The following is an 18832-nucleotide window of genomic DNA, read 5'->3' as shown; positions in this document are numbered from 1 at the left end:
GCATTACTTCATCTTAAAGTGGAAAACAGCCTAAAAAAAACTGTTGCACAGTAGAAGTAAAAAGATGACATTTCATTTTAATGCAAAATTATAGCCTCCAGCGGCCTTGAGTACAACTGACAGTGCATTTTAGCAATTTGAATCTAATAGTGAGAAGAAAAATTCAATTTTAAAAATTCCATTAAAACAAATATTTCCCATGGTGATCTTAATTAACAAACTTGATACTCCAGACATCTCATTATTTAGGTCTAAGGGTAACACCACCTTGTCCCATTGAGTATTACCAATTTCTCACCCAGATAGCTTGACCAATAAATACCTGAGATTGTAAAAAGTACTCAATTGGACTGCACTCCAATAAAATCATAACTACTCTCCCTACCCCAAGATATCACTGACTGTACCAAGATGGCTGGATGATAACAACCATGATTTGCTAACAGCATTTTTTTTTTTAAATAAAAGGCAGCAGAATAAAATTCCTCTAACATTTTTTATCTAAGCCTTGCGCTGCTTGCTCCATGGCAAAGCCACTCAATGCCATAGTGCACTTGAAACCAACAACTTTTAAGACCAGATGATAAAAACCTCTCACATTTCAAAAGAATTCAAAAGGAAAGGAAAAGGTGAACATCCAGACACCTTGGAACATAGTCTTGCTCAAGGATTTATTGAAGAGCAAAATGATTACACAAAACAAAATGGCCATGTTTTTTCTGCTTGAAGTTTCAAACTTAACAGTGGCTTTTTTGTGGGCCACTTATGAGAGTAAAAAATGCCAGAAAACTTACCCATGAAAAGCATGTCAGCTCTATTCCAGCATTGTTTTTCTTTTTTTTTTTTTTTTTTTTTTTTTTTTTTGCAGTTTCAAACCTAGCAATCCTGATAAGCAGGTAATTCCTGCTCACAACACCAGCAATACTCAACTGACTTAGGGAGTATTTGTTACTTACAAGTGTCCCTCAGGTGTTTCTTACTGCACCCCATAACAATTAGATATACTGCACCATTGATCACATCTTCTAAGGAACATTTTTTAGTTAAAAGAAGTTGGATGCCTTGAGGGGAAGCAAAAAAAACAGTGACTTGCAAAGGTGCTTGATTAAATTTGTGAGAAAAGAGAGAGTGACCATCTGAGTATCTATTTTAGGAAGATGAGTGCTTGAGCTGTTGCAGTCCTGTTTCCTGAGCTGTGATCACTTTGGTCAGCACCAGAGATAGAGGCTCTGGTCCAAACAGTTACTTTTGAGTTTGCATAGAAAAACTTCTCCACAGTACTTTCACCATTGTTTTAAATGGAAAAAAAAACAAAACAAAAAACAATGGTTTCGTCCTGATAGAGATCAGTGGCAAAAGAATCGAGGCTAGAGTGACAAGATTAATCCACCAGATAAGTTCAAAACTCATTCATCAAAGTAGTAAATTAGCCTTTAACCTTTGAACTCTCAAAAGTGATTAACATGTAACTTCTCACTATAATATCCATACATTAACCAGCAAACAGGAAATGGAAATATTCTAACTTATCAGATAAAAGTTAACTTGATCTAGCACCAAATTCTTGTAACTAGTTTGCAAGGAAATGTGTAGCTACTACAGGGGAGAATTAACAATGAGATTTTGAAGCTTAAGGGTTAACTCAATACTTCTAAGTGGAGGAAAATATGTACTCTCATTCTGATACCACATGATACAATTATTAGGGATGGGAGATTGATAGGGGAGGAAAGTGAATAGGATGAACAAATAACTGAGCTAAGTTAAAAAAAAGTTTTTTTAAACCATGATGGTTTGGTAACAGTAAACAATTATGCACCAAAGTGAAGATGACAATTTACTAAGCCAAAAAATGAGGTAAATATCCACAGCTTTCACCAACACTGAGATGAATAGTTGTTTTAGTACATACCACACAAAAGCCCAAGAATTAATTTATTCTGCCAATATATATATTGGTCAGAAATTTAACTCTTGACACAAGATTTTGTCTCTTTAGCTGCTGGGAGGTGAATTATACTTGCTAATCACTTTCTAACCAGCCAATCACTGTTGTTCACTTGTGTGGTATAAATTATACTAATAAAAGATACTGCTACAATATCTTCTCAACACCATGAATAAACAAATCACTTTTTGTACCCGAAAACTAAGTACAAAAGATATTTTCAAAATGTACAATATAAGAATTGTGAAGTTTAATAGAAACCTACAGCACCAATCACTTATTAATTCCACCTCCTAATTATATCTCATTTTTATAGATTTCTCTTTCCCTTTCATTCATTTACATTTCCACAATACTTGTTTAAATTTGTGTTTGATTAAATCATTAAAATATTGGTTTACTTGGCACAGAGCTAGCTTCCACTAGCTCTCTGCTATGTATTTACCTGAAACAAGAAAACAAAAAAGTATTAGCAATTTTGCTAATAATTAAGAGAGCAAGATGAAAACATTTGGGAGAAATCTCAACATCAACTCTTAACAATAAATAATGAAAAATTATTGCGATGCAGCCACTATCATTGCAGAAACTTCACTTATTCAAACTTCCCCCCTTGAATATAGAGGCTCAGAAAATTCCTCCTCACTGTTAATAAACATCTTCAACAAAACAACACATAAATGTGCGTTTAACTACTAATTAACAACTAGCTTTATTAATTAATTTGCCAAGAAATTGGCTAGCCCAGTTATTAAACAACTAAGTTAACCATACAACAAACATATGGAATACATATATATGAACTGCGGTTATGAAACGTATATATGCACGATCCTTCGCAGTAAAGCACTATTTAAGCAATAGTTAGGCTTGTTAGCTCAATTGGTAGAGCACTGCACTAGTATCGCAGAGGTCAGTGGTTCGAATCCCGTACAGGCCTGAATTTTTTTCAGGTCTGATTTTCACTATTGCTTAAATAGTGCTTTACTGCAAAGGATCGTGCATATATACGTTTCATAACCGCAGTTCATAAATATATGTATTTCATATGTTTGTTGTTTGATTTATCATCTACGGGTTTATGTCGAATTAATTTGATGGCCTGCTCCCAGTTGGCTTGTTAGCTCAATTGGTAGAGCGCTGCACTAGTATCGCAGAGGTCAGTGGTTCGAATCCCGTACAGGCCTGAATTATTTTGGGGTCTGATTTTCACTATTGCTTAAATAGTGCTTTACTGCGAAGGATCGTGCATATATAAGTTAACCATTAATTTATAAAGATTGACAATTATTGACTTACCAGTGGTAAACCTCTTTTTAACAAGAGATAGTTTGTATTCTTGACTTTTCAACTCAAAATTCAACTTGGAAATTGTGGCACCATTGCATGTAAACTGAACAGCAATTCGTGAAGGTGTACTTGGGCCTTGTGTTAAATCAAACCTTGCTCTCAGGGTACCTGATGATGAAAAAAGTCAAAATTTAAGTACCATATTTGCTCAACAAAGTATTGCTTGATTTATAAAGCTTTTTTGCAACTCAAGTGTGGCGCTTATTGACTTACAGCTAAAAAAAAATTGCATTTTACTTTTCAAAAGTAAAATGCATAAAACATTAGTTTTTAACACAAAACAAACAAGAAAATCCAAAATATGAGGCAGAATTGCGCCACCCACTAATACCAGCCCCATAATTTTTTGGCAGAAACATGACTAGTTGATGGTGAATTTTTCATGATCATCAGCTTGATCACCTTGAGTTTCTGATGTATTGGAGACTTCTTGAAGTTTCCATAATGCTCTCTGGTGTTCAGCAGACCTAAAATAAATTAATCACTCAATCATCTAAGGTATTCAATAACATTCAATCTGACTGTCTTCCAGTGAGCACAACATACAATAACAAAGTCTTCCACGAGAAACACTAAAATTAATATAGACAAAAACTTTAGTCCAGACCCCTACACAATCATTGCCTCAACTGGGTGCAAAATCCCACTTAAGAACACCTATCCAGATCCTAAGGGAATCCTGAAATAGATGTTCCCTTTACTCTTATCCCCTCTCTCCTTGATCAAGTAAAATTGAATGTGTGGAACAAAATTGTTTGTTCATCACTTACCAAGTAGCTGATGGTTTTGATTGCATGATGGTAACACCACCATTCATGGGTACCAGCACAGATAAGTTGCTAATCGAACATGGAGCTGACATACAGGATGGATTATAACGATAATCAACCCTAAGATCTGTTGCTTCCTCTTCACATTTCCAGTAACTACAGAGCTGAAGTGGAGTTGTTGAAAAGCCATTTGTTTTTACCTAAACATTACACAAACGCTTAGTAACAAACTGAATCAAACGATATCAAGCAAATACTTGTGTACTTTTCAGTGAAGGTTTTTCCAAAATATCAGCTTATTGTTACATGTAATTAACTGTAAAGGAATCAGGGAACATTTCAATACATTAGCATATCCATTGTTCTGTCCTTACAATAAAAAAATCAATGAATAAAACCTCCAGAATTGGGATTAAGAAGTCACACAGAAAATATATATAATGACGTTAGGGAGTAAAGGGCTAATCCATACCTCATATTTGATAATGTCAATATTATAATAGGTACTTGCTCCTTGCTCAGATTGTTTTTTAAGGTGATCAGCCAGAGATGCCATATTAAAATCATAAGTGACGCCATCACCACCACTCAACTGGCCTTTGCTGAATACAAAACACAAATAATAAATTTCAAACAGCTGTTTACTTTGGCTTTTTCCAGCCTGCATCTCAAGTTTATCAGAAAATTTAATTTTTTTCTTGGGTTAATGAAATATATTTTCAAATAAATTTATCCTTACTTTTTGGAAAGTTAATGTCAGACGTACCTATTAATCAAAGCCTTGTTTGGTAAGATCTGCTCCAGACATGATGTTCCACGAATGAGGAAGCTAAGCATTGGGGCATGTTCTACATCATAAATGAGTGGAAGTACACTGGCTGGAAATGATACAGTTATATCACCTGTGACCTTAACCATACACCTGACAATACAAAAATACAAAAATTAGGAGTTGTATAACAAAGCTTAAAGTATGATTTTTAAACCAATTGAATTTGCATTTTCTTTGGTTTCAGAAAATAATATTATCATGATTGTACACAAAGAAAAACACAAGTCAGCTTAGTTTGAAATCAATGTAGCCTGAATTTCATTTTTATCAATGACAGATGTCCCACCATTGAGGCACACAGTTCATGTTCTGGTGATAGTAAATGTGCCAAAAAATCTGATGTCAAATGCAAAAAATATTAAAATGAGTGAACTAGCATGCTCAAAACAAACCAGTTAAGAGGATGTAACCAGCACTAGGCAAACTAAACTAAATCACAGACAAATTCCTTTAAAATCCTCCATCAGTTTCACTTGAATTGACAGGCAAAAAAGTTTCAGTCCTTTCTTTTTTCACTTAATTAACAATTCCTTAGAACTGGAACCTGAAAGTGGATATGCAGATTGTTCATTTGGCACCAGAGAACCAAGAATTCCTGGGCTATACAACACAGAATTCTCTGGCTAAATTTCAATATCCTGAACCTGTTTTTATTCAGAAATTAAGTATTTACACAGTGTCCTCTCTGTCAAGTGAAATTGTTATCTTGCTACCACATTTCTTAATGAAACCCCATGAAACTCCATTTAACATAACATAATTATTATGCGGGATGTAATTCCCATTATATTGGCGAAACTAGTCGCCACTTCTCTACTAGGATAAAGGAGCACACGGAAAGCAATAAAAACTCGCATATTGTAAGAACAAATACTCCCTTTCTTGCTTTAGTATTCTGGATTCTGCTAACAACTCGACTGATTTAAAACTCAAAGAAGCTTTTTATATAAATAAGATCAAACCTGAACTTAACAAACAATTACAGCATTATAACACTTTTCTAATGTTTTAGTTCACACCTTTGATGTTTGGTGTCGCGTTGTAATTAGTACCCACTTTTGTATTACATCATACTGTAAATATTTTATTCATCTACTTGTCTGTTACATAATTACTCACGTTCTGTTACTCATTGACTTAAGATGGCATAAGCATGCCGAAACACGTCTCTCAAAAAAGTTGTCTATTTCTTACAAAACAATTAAGTACAATAAACAAATCAAGTTCTCACTTGCTCTGATCACTTCCTCTAAAGAATGCATTCACAGACTCAATAAATGCCACTGCAATAGGAAGACTATCATCCTTTTTACCCAAGACAGTACCAGCTGCCCCTTTGGCAAACACTACACTTGACATAGTGGGGAGTCCCCCTACTGTTTTGGACCGTACTAGGGCAGGTACATTTTCTTGCGAGCTTCCAAGAGAGGATACTGTTGTGGCTCTGTTGAGTGCTTGTTGGCCAGTACTTGTTGTTGAACCCATGTAACTTACTACAGGTTGTTTAGAGGGACTATTTGGATTTCCATGTTCACCAGCGAGAGAACTATTTTGTGATTCAGAAGGTTCTGTACTGCTGGTAGTCACTGGTGTAAAGTCAGCCAGGCAGCTGAACAGTTCGGCTGAATATGATGTTGTTGATGATGATGTTGTTGAAGGTGGCTTGCTTGACTGACCAGTAGGAAACAACAATGAACTAGAAGACCATGGCTAAAAAAATTAAAACAAAAAATGACAATAAAAAACGTGGAAAAAGATCAGTCTTAATTATAATTTTTCCCACCAAACCCACAAAAAAGGTTTGATCTTCAAATATCTACCTGTGGTCTTGGCCTCGGCACTGCACTACCTACAGATGCAGAACGGGGTAGCTCGGTTCCTGGAGGTGGCTTGAGGAGAAGCAAAGAATTACTGCTGTCACTTGCCGAAGCAGATCCAGTTTGAAACATGATTCCAGTATCACCTGAACTTGTCTCTGACACTACAGAGAAACATTTGATTTTAGCTTGCTTTGTATAAACACACTCAAATTGCATGAATGATGGCAAATGATCCAGCCAAAGAATTTTTAAATCAAATTTCATACCTCCAGCTACTGCTGAGTCATTTTCTGCTACTTTGTTAGCAATAGCTGTGCCCTTCTTGATTGGCAAGGGGGGAGGAGGTTCTGAAGATTCTTCCTGCACTATGCTTCCCTTTTTAGCAGGCAGCAAGGGTGGAATATCACAATATTCGGCTTCCACATTTTCACTGGAATCTGCATTGGAGATGATCATTCAGCAAATTAGACTGAGGAATATACAATTCTGCTATGATATTGGTATACAGTTCGAGTCTACTCACAGTTTGAGTTAATAATTATCACTAACATTTTTAACCCAGTCCCAGATATGACATTTTGTATTTTATCATCCTTTGTAAACATAATTATCGTAATCAATTTTTTTTAATGCAAAAATGTGTTCAATAAACTACTTAACTAACTATAACTCCTAAGTATGACACAACGTGTAAAACTTGTGAACTGCAATACCTAAACTTGTGGAAGAAGGCAAAGCTGCTGCCATTGATTTCAAGTCTCCAGAACTTTGTGTGTTGGGTTCAGAATCAGTTACACTCGAAGCACCATTTTGGGAGAGTTGAAGCGAATTTCTTTGTGATCCAGATGTCATAGAATCAGTACTGGCAAAACTTGTTTGGCTAAAATCTATGTCTAACAAGTCATCACTTGAACGTGACCTGTAAGAAAATCAAGACAACAAATGAAGGTGCAAAATTTAATACAGTATAGTCACTGTGATACTACGAACAACAAATAATCAGGCTTAGAAAAAACCAATTCACAACAAAACATGACACTAAAAGTTAGGTTTTGTTGTGGACATAGAAATTTCAACAACCCTTCTTGTGGGGAAGCTGTGGGAATTGCATACAAGGAAAGACAAGATAATTATTCTCACAATTTTATATTTGACATATGGCTTGAAGACCTGGATCTGTTTTTCATGACTTCACCTAGAGACAAAAAGATGTTTGTAAGAAACCGTGTCTCCAATGTTCAAAGCAAAAAATTTGTGAACAAAATAATGTCAACTTACCAGTTGAAGAACTTAAACCTTTACGCTGAAGGGAAGAAACAAAAAGAAAAAGAAACAATCATGTAACTGTCAAGTAATATGTTTACCTTGTGGGAAGGTACCTGTCTAAGAAAAATTTTTATAGGCTATTGAGCATGCTTATGAAAACAAAAATCTTGTTTTATCAGGAAAAGCATATCATAACGTACTGAAATGAAAAGCTGATAACATGAAAACAAAAAAGCAAAGTATATCAATAATAATTATTACTTAACAGTAAATTGTTATCTAAGAAGTTGGCCACTATCTTGGTGTCACAAGAAAACAACAACCAAAAAATGAGCATGTATCAAAAATAGTCAATTTTGGTTTTTGACATAAACAGTACAATTTCTAATCAGTGGATTTCAAAAAAAAAACAAAAGAAGAAGAAAACTAACCATTGATGAAGGCGAAGAGAGACTAAGCGTTCCTGTAATTTTCTTTATTTCATCAACTGAAGCTGTTGGTGGATTCTTATCAGCTTCCACTGGATTTATAACAACTTGCAGTTTCCTAGGCTCATCTTGATTTAAAAAAAAGTCTGTTAATAAGTTTGACATAAGTAAATGCTATCATATTGCTAAATATCAGGTTAAAAGTGATTCTGATGGCTGAAGATTCTGTTATGCTTAACCCTGTATACCCCAACTTCAGTATTCATATTCTCCATACTGTTCTCCATACATTTCCTAGGGTGCTACCAAGGAGAATTTGATTGACAATCAAGTGCTTCTTTAGTCAGGTGATAATTAACAATTATTGGATGAGGTTGAGCATGATAGCAATTATTCTCAAGGCTAAAGTTTGTGTTACCTGCTGAAGCTGAAGGATGAGGCCAAGAACACAAACTGAGGCCTTGATAATTATTGCTGTTATGCCAACACCAAATCCAATAACTGTTTTATTATATGCATATTCCTGAGCTGCACTTGTAAAGACAAGAGCACATAAAAATATTGTCTATAGGTATGATGTCACTTCTACATAATATAAAATCTATTCTCAATAGGTATGACATAAGAGAATGTATAATAATTTCCCTTATTGTAAGGAGATAGTAGATGCTAGTCACTCAGGAGTCAAAGGGTAAACTGGGTAAGGTTAAGGCTGCCTTGTTTTAAGATCCAAAGATTAACAGTTTTATATCTCTATGTAAAGTAATAATAAACCACAAAGTTCTGAATCTGGTCTGACTTGCAACACACTAAGTATAGTGATTGAGTGAAAAATATTTTCCATGCTAGATAATTGGCTAAGGGTTTAACAGGGCACTCTTATGTTACTTCATCTAATTAAAGGACCTACCATCATCTGAATCTGAATCAGAAGATGAACTATTCCCCCCTGATTTGGTACCTAGGTCATTATCAAGGAGAAATCAAATGCAAATACAAATACAGGAAAAAATTATGACAGAACCTTACAAGAAATATATCATTTTCACTAACAACACACAGTAGTAATAGATGCTAGGAAGTGTTGTTCTTGTTTTCTCATTGCCTTCATAAATATCAACTGCTCTAAATTCCATTATTCACTGTCCCTTGGTATGACTTAAGAAAACAGGTCACAAAAAATGTATTTTGTAGACACTGGCATGTAGTATTTCAGACTCAAAATATAATTATATGTGTATACAAATATTGTACAATGATCATATCTTCCTATAACAGTCTATACTTTATTGAAGTCATCAATACAAGGATACTTTCTGAATCAGGAGGTCTTATTCTGTATCCTTCTTCATCTACTTCAAATGATGAGGACTGTAAAAAGAAATCAAGGAGAGATTATATATACAATTCACAATAATAAACCACTCTAAAATGAATTTTCCCATGTAAAGTTACTTGAAGCTTGCAGTATGTAAAGTAATAACTTTTAAACAGTTCAATGACTTTTGCTGATCTTTATTCTAAGTCTTCATCCCAAATATTGGTGGGGTTGATGGTATCATGGAAAAGAAATAATTAATAAAATATCCCGCAGTGAAGTGAAAACTTACCACATCCCCTCCTTCACTTGAAGGTGAGTCACTGGTAAAAAAACATCATAAAAATTAATGAAGGCTGAAACAGAATGTAACGTAGCAGTGTACTATTAATACTAATTTAATTTGTTAGTATTATTCCCTGGTTAATTTAGTTAATTATTTACAATCATTATTACTGTACATATTGTAAAGCACTCCAAACTCCAGGGTGAGCGCTATAGAAATCCTATAATGACATAGAGAATTTCTATTTTCTATTATCCTTATTATGTAAAATAGAAGTGTATTTTACCAAAACATTTTTCCAAGTCTTGTAATGGCAAACTAACTTACACTGAACCATTTTGTGATTTCTCCTTCTTTGCCTTCTTTTTCTTTTTCTTCTTTTCTATTCTCTTCAATGTTATTGGAAACCCTACAACAGCAACAAGTATCTAATGTTAGAGTGTCACCTCTCATTTGTCAGGATCTACAGTTTCTCAAAGAAGTAACAGACACTCTTGTTTTTAAAAGTAGTACCTGATGGATGATGGTGTTTGGGTGCACTCAAGCTGGGTGAGTGATTGTTTGTCATGGCACCTTCTACTTGCCCGCTGTACTCCTCAAATGTTATAACATCTGCAAAAGAAGGCAACATCAAATTTTAAAGATTTACATGACTTGAAAGGTTAACTGGAGTCCTCTTCCAGAATGGAACACAAAAGTAATTCTGGTCACTTGGGTGTTTTTTTCCTGTAAGTAAGATGAAAGGGAAGTGTCAAAGTGAAGTTTTACCTGTAAATTTTAGTGATGAATTTGATGTTACATTGATCTATTTTCCAGGGCCCAGTTGTGTAAAGGGTGGACGATGCTATCCAATGGAAAAATGGCTATCCAGCAGATAAGTGATAGCAAAATGTACTGCACTATCCACCAGATAAGGATTTAATTCCCGGATAGCATTATCCAACCTTTGAACAACTGGGGCCTGTTGATCATTTTTCCCTTCCCACCACCTTCCTGCCTGACAAGATATTGATATTTTAGGCAGAAATTCCAACTTTACACTAATTTATTAAACAATTAACCCTTTTAATATAAATTTAATATAAATATTTGTCACCTAAATTAGAAACTATACAAAGGAGAGCCCTTAATAAGGTAGTTTTTCCAGGTGTTACTTATAAGGAAGCCCTGAACGTACCTGGCCTCCAAGCCTAGAAGTCAGGCAAGAAACATTAAGTAGGAAGTTCATTGTGACATGGAAACTCTGCCCTCAAGCCAATGTTTATTATGTTCCTTATAATCTTAGATCTGGGTGTGAAAAGTCCGTTCACCAGGAGGAAAGAACCAAGAGAACTAATGACTTTATAACTTTTAGATTTTTAGATTAATTATTACATAGACAATACATTGCTATACTTTAATTAGATTTAACAGTTTTGTAAATGATATCGCTTGATGATTCAGTTTGTACATAGTTTCCACTGCAAAGAGTGGATTAAACGATATTTATTTTATTTATGCATGTGAGAAGATTAAAGCCAGCAGATCATAATTTACACAGTTCAGATATTTAGGTAAGAGATTGCTGAGATAAGGATTGAAATTTCAAATTCAAATGCACCTACCTGGAATGGCTTTGCCAGTACCCTTGCTCCTCACAAACTGATCCAACAAATGATGTATTGTTAATGCCTTCACTTGCCCTAAGAACTCCTTGTAAACCTAAGATATCAAGAAAATGTAGTAAAGGTATTACAAGGTAGAAAAATGCAGTTCCACTCATGCAAGGGATTACAGAAAGACACCTTCATTTATAAGGAGTAAAAATGATAAAAACTTACTTGTTCAATAAGAACTTGTCCTGACTTCTGAGAGTCAATGTACTGTTCAAGGTAAGTAATTATTACCTTCAAGTGTTCTTCATCAATCTTCTGGAATTTCTACAGAGGAATCCAGACATAAACTTCTTCAAAATGCAATTTAAAAACATCACTATCCAATAAAGATAAACAGTACTGTTGACTGAGAAATAAGCTACCACAATTAGCATGTTGTAAATTTGTTGAATCACAAAAGCCAACACATTGGTGCATTGTTGCCGATGCATCTGCCAGGGAGTTTCTCTATTCCTTTATTTTCCACTCTATCACTTTCACTATCCATTTTTTCATACTCTAGACTTAAAAAGCCTAAAAACATAAATGTTGCCTCTGGTTATAGAAGCTCTTGGAATATTCTCAAAATACTGCCCAAATTTGCAAGAGAAAGAGGATAGCCAGCACTTCTTATATCAATGTAAGTGCTCAGATGTAACAAAAAGTATTAAATAAATAGAGAGGCATTGAAACTCTATATAGAGATAAGATGCAAAATGAAACACTCGTTGGAAGATGAAAGAGGTCCAGAGAATCACATGCTGACAATGGCGATGATGATGATGATGATGATGACAACGACAATGACGACGACAACGACAATGATGATGATGAACATGAGAATAATGATAATAACTGTGATCAAGTAAATATCATAATGATAATTCATACCTTGGAAGCATCCACCATTCTGTCATGAAAGTCATTTCTAATTATTTCTCGCTTTTCAACAATAGATTTATAATCTTCAGCTACACAAACATACAGGAAAAAAATGAGAAAGTTGTCTTGCAACTTAGAGATTCAATTGTGTTAGCTAAGGGTTAAACCACCTTTCCACATACCATATGAAGTAAGAAATATTAAATATGAAAGGTGCCTTGACTCACTAAGCCATTAAACAAATACAATGTATAATAGATATCTACAGTTTAAAACTTAGGGATCATTCAAGAACAAGTATGAATCTGACTTTTTCAACTGTAGGCTTTACACTCTAGCCAGAAAGCATGTAAAAACACCATTTCTCACACACAAGGGTGAAAATTTTTACTCCATTTTCACATGCATATGACATTTTCATAATAAATAAGTGTGAAATCCATGCAAATACTGTGTCTGGATTTTACCCTTGCTTACAAGTACTCAAATACACACAGATATGCATTTAGTTTCTATTTAAACAGGGAGAATGGTCTCCTGTTGTTTTATACTTCATTTCTTCATAAAAAGCCTGAATCTGACAAACAAAACACTTGCAAATAGTAGAAGAAGATGAATCAAGAGCTTTACAGTACCAGCTTTCTTCATTTTTGCTTCAGCCTGCAATGTTTGGAAACAAAATAAAACTAACATCAACAAAAGTGAAACTAATAATGATAAACTCTTCCACCCCCTTGTATTTCAAAGGTGATTCTCCCAAATAGTTACCAGATATTTCTCTCTTGGATGTGTGCAAGAATTTGAAGCGACTCCAAGAAAAAGTCCCCTGTAAGATATTTTCTTGGTTCTCATCTCCTGTCTGCTTATCAGTGTATTTAAAGTAAAGACATTTAATCAAATGATCACTCCTTCAAGAAAAAGGGTTAAAAAAAAAGATAAATTCAGAGTGTAACCCTTAAACTAGGATGGGAACGATACAATGTACTTAAAGTTTGTACAAAGTATAACATAAATGTTATCAAAAGAAGAATAGGCCAACATTAGATGCCTTGATTGTAAACTGAGTCTCATAGTAACATTTCCAGAAATCTATCTACAAACTTAACCCTTTTGCCCCCAAGATCTCATTTAGTAATTCACCTTACCAGTGCTTTCAATAAGATTTGAAATAGGTGGCTACCTCGGTACAACATCCGCCGGAGAGCGACTTGATTGCGACTTAGCGTGGCGACTGCGACTTGAGCGCGGTGAAATATACCCGGCGACTCGCAACAGAATAGCCGCCGGAGCTCCGGCGGGTGCCAGGTCTTATTGAAAGCACTGCCTTACTGTCTGCCATACAATTCTTGTAATGATACAGTGTAGTTCACAGAATTTGGTATAGAATCAACTAATGATCCCCCAACTGATATTTTTCTTTATTCTAATCACTTTTTTGCTTGACCTTATAATTATTATACTGGTACTGTAAGGAGAAATTCTCTCCTGATCACTCATGGGAGTTCACCAGTTAACAAACCTTTTCAACATCCTTGGGACCAGATCCATCTTTTCTTGATTTTTCAACTTCTTGACACCTGGCATAGTAAGCCTCCTTGGCCTGTGCACACAGAATAAAAACACGCATGACTGTGTAGATTAAAACACGTGAGAGTTCTAAATATAATCAAACAGTAGGGATATATGCAGAAAGGATGCATCTTGTTTCACCAATCTGTAATATCTTGCATTTATAAAATAGAGTATGTAAACAATGATTATTACCTTGACCAGATTGGCTGTCATTGTTTGTATGATCTGTACAATCTCTGCTGTGCTACTAAACTCTTCCTTAGCCTGAAAATACAAAATTTTGACACAAAAAGAAATTTCATTCATTTGTTAGATCACTGCTTTCTTGAATGAGAAATGGGCCAGGTTATGCAGGTTAATGCGAAATCTTATCTCAGATGTGAAAGCTTTTTAAAAAAACAAAATTCAGTATAATTCTTTTTGTCTAGAATCTGATGATTAGATGCTATGGAGAAAATAGGGAAAACTATCCCCAAAAGGCTTTTGCACAAAGGAGTAAGGAGCCCGGATAAAAATTTAACCCTTGGTTAGCGATAATTGGCCTTTAAACAAATGGGCCTAGACTCCTCATCATGGGAATACTACCTTGCCAAAATCACTAGAGTTGACACCTAGGTTTCCAAGTACCATACTTGCTGATTAAGAACAAGTGTAGATAAGATACAAACCCTATCCTACCCTTCTCCTCCCCTTCCTCACTCCCCTGACAAACTTCTTCTCACTTGATACTGATACTGACTTCCAGTGAAGTTCACGTATCATCAGTGATGGCTGCAACAAGTCCTTTTCAAGACTACCCTCTCCTCCCCTTCTTCACTCTCCTTTTCAAGACTACTCTCACTGGGAGTAGCAGACATGATTACCAAATGAACTGTTTTGTAAACAATAATTTGGATATATCAACAAAGTTGAAATGGTAAATTGGCCACCGTAATGATTACAAAAGCTGACGTTTCGAGCGTTAGCCCTTCGTCGGAGCGAATAGAGGAATTGTGGGTTGTGTGTGCTTTTAAAGGCAGAAAATGGAGCTACGTTATTGGTGGGCGCATGGCAACGAGAAAAACATGAATAAATTAGTGGAATGAAAAGCGTTCATTGATCCCATTGTAAACACTTTCATTCAGTTATGTCTGCAGGTACCAAAAAAATTAACCTGTTTGTGTCTTTCCTTTTGCTTGTCACCATAATCCTTCAACTCTTTGATAAGATCTTGAAATCTTGTCACAACTTGCAAATGTGCATTTGCAAGCTTCTCGGTTGCAACCCGTAGCACTCCCCAGAGAGGCTCAAAGGTGCTGCAAAATATAAATAATATCAATCATCAATACCATCTAATCATAACTGAAAATCAGAACAAAGATAGCAACACTCACATTACTTTGTGAGGACTTTATCACAACACATGGACACAGACTGCAGTAGTTTTTTCCTTAAATCAGTACACAAAACTTGAAGTTTCACAGTAATTTATTTTGTCTCTACATTTAACTTACTGTCTTTCTACCCCGCTATTGATTCTGTTAAGTCCTAGCTGAGACAAATGTTCCTTTTTCAAATTCACTATTCAGTCAACATCTTATATACCACAAATACCAACTCTTAATTCAGTGAACAATTGGGTGTGATAATTTATACAGTACTCTATCTGATTTTATCTTCTCTCTGAATGGCCATTTCACAATTGACATAAAAATTTAAATAAAAAATTTACCACAACTTTCATCAACAAAGTCACCTACTTTTATCTGTAGACATGACAGTTTCTAAACTATAAGACTGTGGTATTCAGTAATACTCAATATGAACTCAGTGTCCTTTAAATATCATATTGTAATAATTATATATAGATGCTACTGTGGAAAATTTGATCTAGCACAAAAATAACTGCATAATAACAAGTGATGCTCAGCTAAGCAAATGCTAAGTAATCTTTTATAATTTTATTATTTCATTAGACTGAGAAATTTTTTAAAACATGATAGATGTATTGTTTATCTTTTCACTTGCATAGAAAGTCTGAAATTACTTTACAGACTTTCTTTATGTTCAGCTCTTTGAAAAAGAAATGTTAATTTGGCTCTATGTTACAGTTTCTAAGCTTTTAATGAAAATAATCATATTACAAAAATTGTATGAAACATGATTTTTAACCAATGTTTCTTGTAAAGCCAAAGATATGCTTTGTTGAAAGCATACAATTTTTGTTCCATTTTTCTGACTTAATAGGAGTAATTAAGGAAGAAAGGCAGCTGTATATTAATCTTTGCCAGTTTGAAACCATTATAGCTGTTCGTTAACTGGATTGACAACTGAACAACAGAAAATACAATTACGTTAATTTCTTAAAATGTATTTTTCATATATGTGGTCTTCTATCGGATAGAAAAACATAACCTTTTATTTACGATTCATTTGTTATAATTTTCTCACATACATGTGAAAGATCAGGGGAAACTTAGGTTTTTATGCACAAATACTCACAATAAACAAAAAATAAGAAATAACTTTGTTTCATGCCTTTTTACAAAATAGCAAGCTCTGTTCTGCAAAATCAGGTAAATCTTGGTTTTAAAGGCTGTACATCAACACATTTAGATTGTTGTGGCTTCAATTTACCCTTTCCTTGGAGAAAAACCCTAAACTGGAGAAAAGAGGAGACATTGGGCCAAAGATTCCAATTTTGCTTTTCAAGAAAGGCCACTCCCTCTAACCTAACTAAGGGATAGCAGTAAAATAAAAATACCTCAACTGATTTCATTTTAAAAAATGCACACCAGGGGTTGCAATAAGATTTGGCAACCAGCAAAATTTGTATTCTATATCAGGCAAAATCACCACCTATTTTCTCTGTAATTAATAATGTTAGAGCAAGGATCAAACTTCCATTAGCCACATACTGTGTAGTTTTCGCCTTCTACCTTAAAACTTATCGACACCTCTGCACACAAAGTAAATTAGTTTAAAACCAATGATGGAAATTTTCCCTTTTACTTTTATTCCTCCACCAGAAAACACCCAGGAAATGCTTACAACCTCTGGCACTATACATGTAATAGATATTTAAGGTCATGTTTTGTCACAACAGAACACAACACTTGTTATAATGATATAGCTATTACAACATCAAAACCTTTCTGATAGCATTAGTCGGGACCATCTGAGCTATTATTCACCATATTATCATGTTTATATCCTATGATCCTCATCACAGTGCAACCAAGTAAAGATGTTTCCAAATACCACTACATGACAAAAAAATTTTTGGATAGGTTTCAACCAAAACAATGCCGAATGCAGCCCTAGTTTGCATCTGTCTTATTTCCAAAATCCACTCATGCAAGTGATTCTTATCTCACTCACTGTTAGTTAAAGTATTTTTTCAGCCATACACACTTCAACATTTGACATCTCTATTTAGATTTATCAACATAAAAGTTATTATTATTAGTAAAATATCTCTAAAGAGCTAAAAAAATATATATTTTCCCTACGACTGGATGTCCAGTTAAAAAATAACAACATGTGTACTCGTGTCCTCAATGACTGTGTCTTTTCAGACTCAGACAAGGGAAAATGGCACTGAAAGTTCTCTTCAAAAAAGTTTTTCCTGACTAATATGTTTATATAAAAAGGTGAAAAATATTGTATTTCAATCAACATTAGTTCCCCCAGTTAGAGTCAGAAAATCCACCTGGATTACTCCAACCGAGGAAACGTTGTGAATCAATCAAACCCTTTCTGCCATAGTTAATATACGAGCGTACCGCAAAGAAATAAACAACATTCAGAGAACAATAAAAGCTAGTGCATTTCGTGTAAGGGGTGAAAGTCTCAGCTGAAATGAGCGACTATGGTTTCCAATAGACAGTATCTCGCTCAAGAAGTTCCCGCGGAGTACGACAGGCCATTGTGGTTATTTTGATACACATTCAAATTTAATTTACAATTTTTGGTTTCTATAATGATACAATTTCTACAGTAAGGGGAGAAATTACCACGTTTCCCCGCCTAAGCTTCGCTAACCTTGTGGGACGGTAAGCACTCGTGGACAAGCAAGAGCTTATATCAGAAAAAAATTCCGAGCTTCCATCCTCCTAAAACAGAACAATTTAAAACCACAGAATTTTTTATTCATTACAAGCAAAATTAACAGGAAGAGCCTCCTCTGGCTTACCCTAGCTGTGTCACTTGAGTTGCAGATTTCGCTAATTTCAAGAGTGATTTAGCATAGACTTCCTCCACGGCAGATCTGAAAGTCGAAGGTAGAATTTGAAAACAAATTACTCACAATCACAAGTTAAACACATCTCGACCGCAAAGTTCTCATGGACAAAATTTTAGCCAAACACTGCGCCCACCTTTCGCGTACAAATTCAACAAGCTTACAGCTTGCATTGTTTCCATATTTCATGTTATGATAGAGCACGTCGAATCCGGCATTTTTCTCCCCCTGAAAGGCGTAAAAATAAAGAAAGAAATTACAGTGGCATCACGCTCCGGATGTCAAGCAGCTACATCGACGATGCGCTGGAAAACACTGATTTCAAACGATAACACACCCAAAAATGGTCCTCAAAAAGCACCATTTTCTATCGCAAGTCTACAATCTGGTTGCCAATCCTTAGTTGTATCATTTAGGTTACGAAAAAGTATACCACCAACAACATGGCAGCGTAGCGAGCGGAAGAAGCCGTCGATAGGCAGCTCCAGTTTTTTCGCAGTCGCA

The 18832-nt window shown here is 35.0% G+C and overlaps 1 protein-coding gene across 2 annotated transcripts; it reads right to left on the bottom strand.

Moving 5' to 3' along the window:
• Nucleotides 1–57: 57 nt before the first annotated feature.
• On the bottom strand, nt 58–18815 carry LOC111323887 (F-BAR domain only protein 2). Of its 2 annotated transcripts, none has more exons than XM_022927331.2 (28): nt 18666–18815; nt 18465–18556; nt 18281–18355; nt 15260–15401; nt 14299–14370; nt 14054–14134; nt 13170–13194; nt 12544–12623; nt 11839–11937; nt 11623–11719; nt 10532–10630; nt 10346–10427; nt 10025–10055; nt 9728–9785; nt 9325–9375; nt 8418–8542; nt 7999–8023; nt 7861–7915; nt 7434–7639; nt 6987–7157; nt 6721–6881; nt 6132–6610; nt 4835–4990; nt 4541–4670; nt 4069–4268; nt 3701–3765; nt 3248–3406; nt 58–2393 (listed from the first exon to the last, which is right to left on the bottom strand). In XM_022927331.2, exons 1-28 carry the CDS (start codon nt 18690–18692, stop codon nt 2371–2373), a joined length of 3066 nt encoding a protein of 1021 aa, XP_022783066.2. In that variant the 5' UTR covers nt 18693–18815; the 3' UTR covers nt 58–2370. The 2 variants fall into 2 exon arrangements, with proteins under 2 accessions (XP_022783066.2, XP_088595647.1); XM_088739521.1 differs by having other exon boundaries at nt 6721–6875.
• Between the last annotated feature and the right edge of the window lie 17 nt (nt 18816–18832).

This window comes from Stylophora pistillata, chromosome 11 (assembly GCF_964205215.1).
Source record: "Stylophora pistillata chromosome 11, jaStyPist1.2, whole genome shotgun sequence".
Taxonomy (NCBI): domain Eukaryota; kingdom Metazoa; phylum Cnidaria; class Anthozoa; order Scleractinia; family Pocilloporidae; genus Stylophora; species Stylophora pistillata.
Note: the sequence above shows the minus strand (reverse complement) of the source record. Positions and strands in the feature narration are given on the sequence as shown.

What these genes read in the sequence shown, in the direction of transcription:
- LOC111323887 (XM_022927331.2), bottom strand. Translation starts at nt 18,692, where the DNA reads ATGGTGCTTTTTGAGGACCATTTTTGG. An exon ending in TACTGGCAAAGCCATTCCAG is followed by an intron (nt 10,631 to 11,622) that starts GTAGGTGCATTT and finishes CTTCTTTTGCAG; the next exon opens with ATGTTATAACATTTGAGGAG. An exon ending in TTGACATTATCAAATATGAG is followed by an intron (nt 4,269 to 4,540) that starts GTATGGATTAGC and finishes TGTAATGTTTAG; the next exon opens with GTAAAAACAAATGGCTTTTC.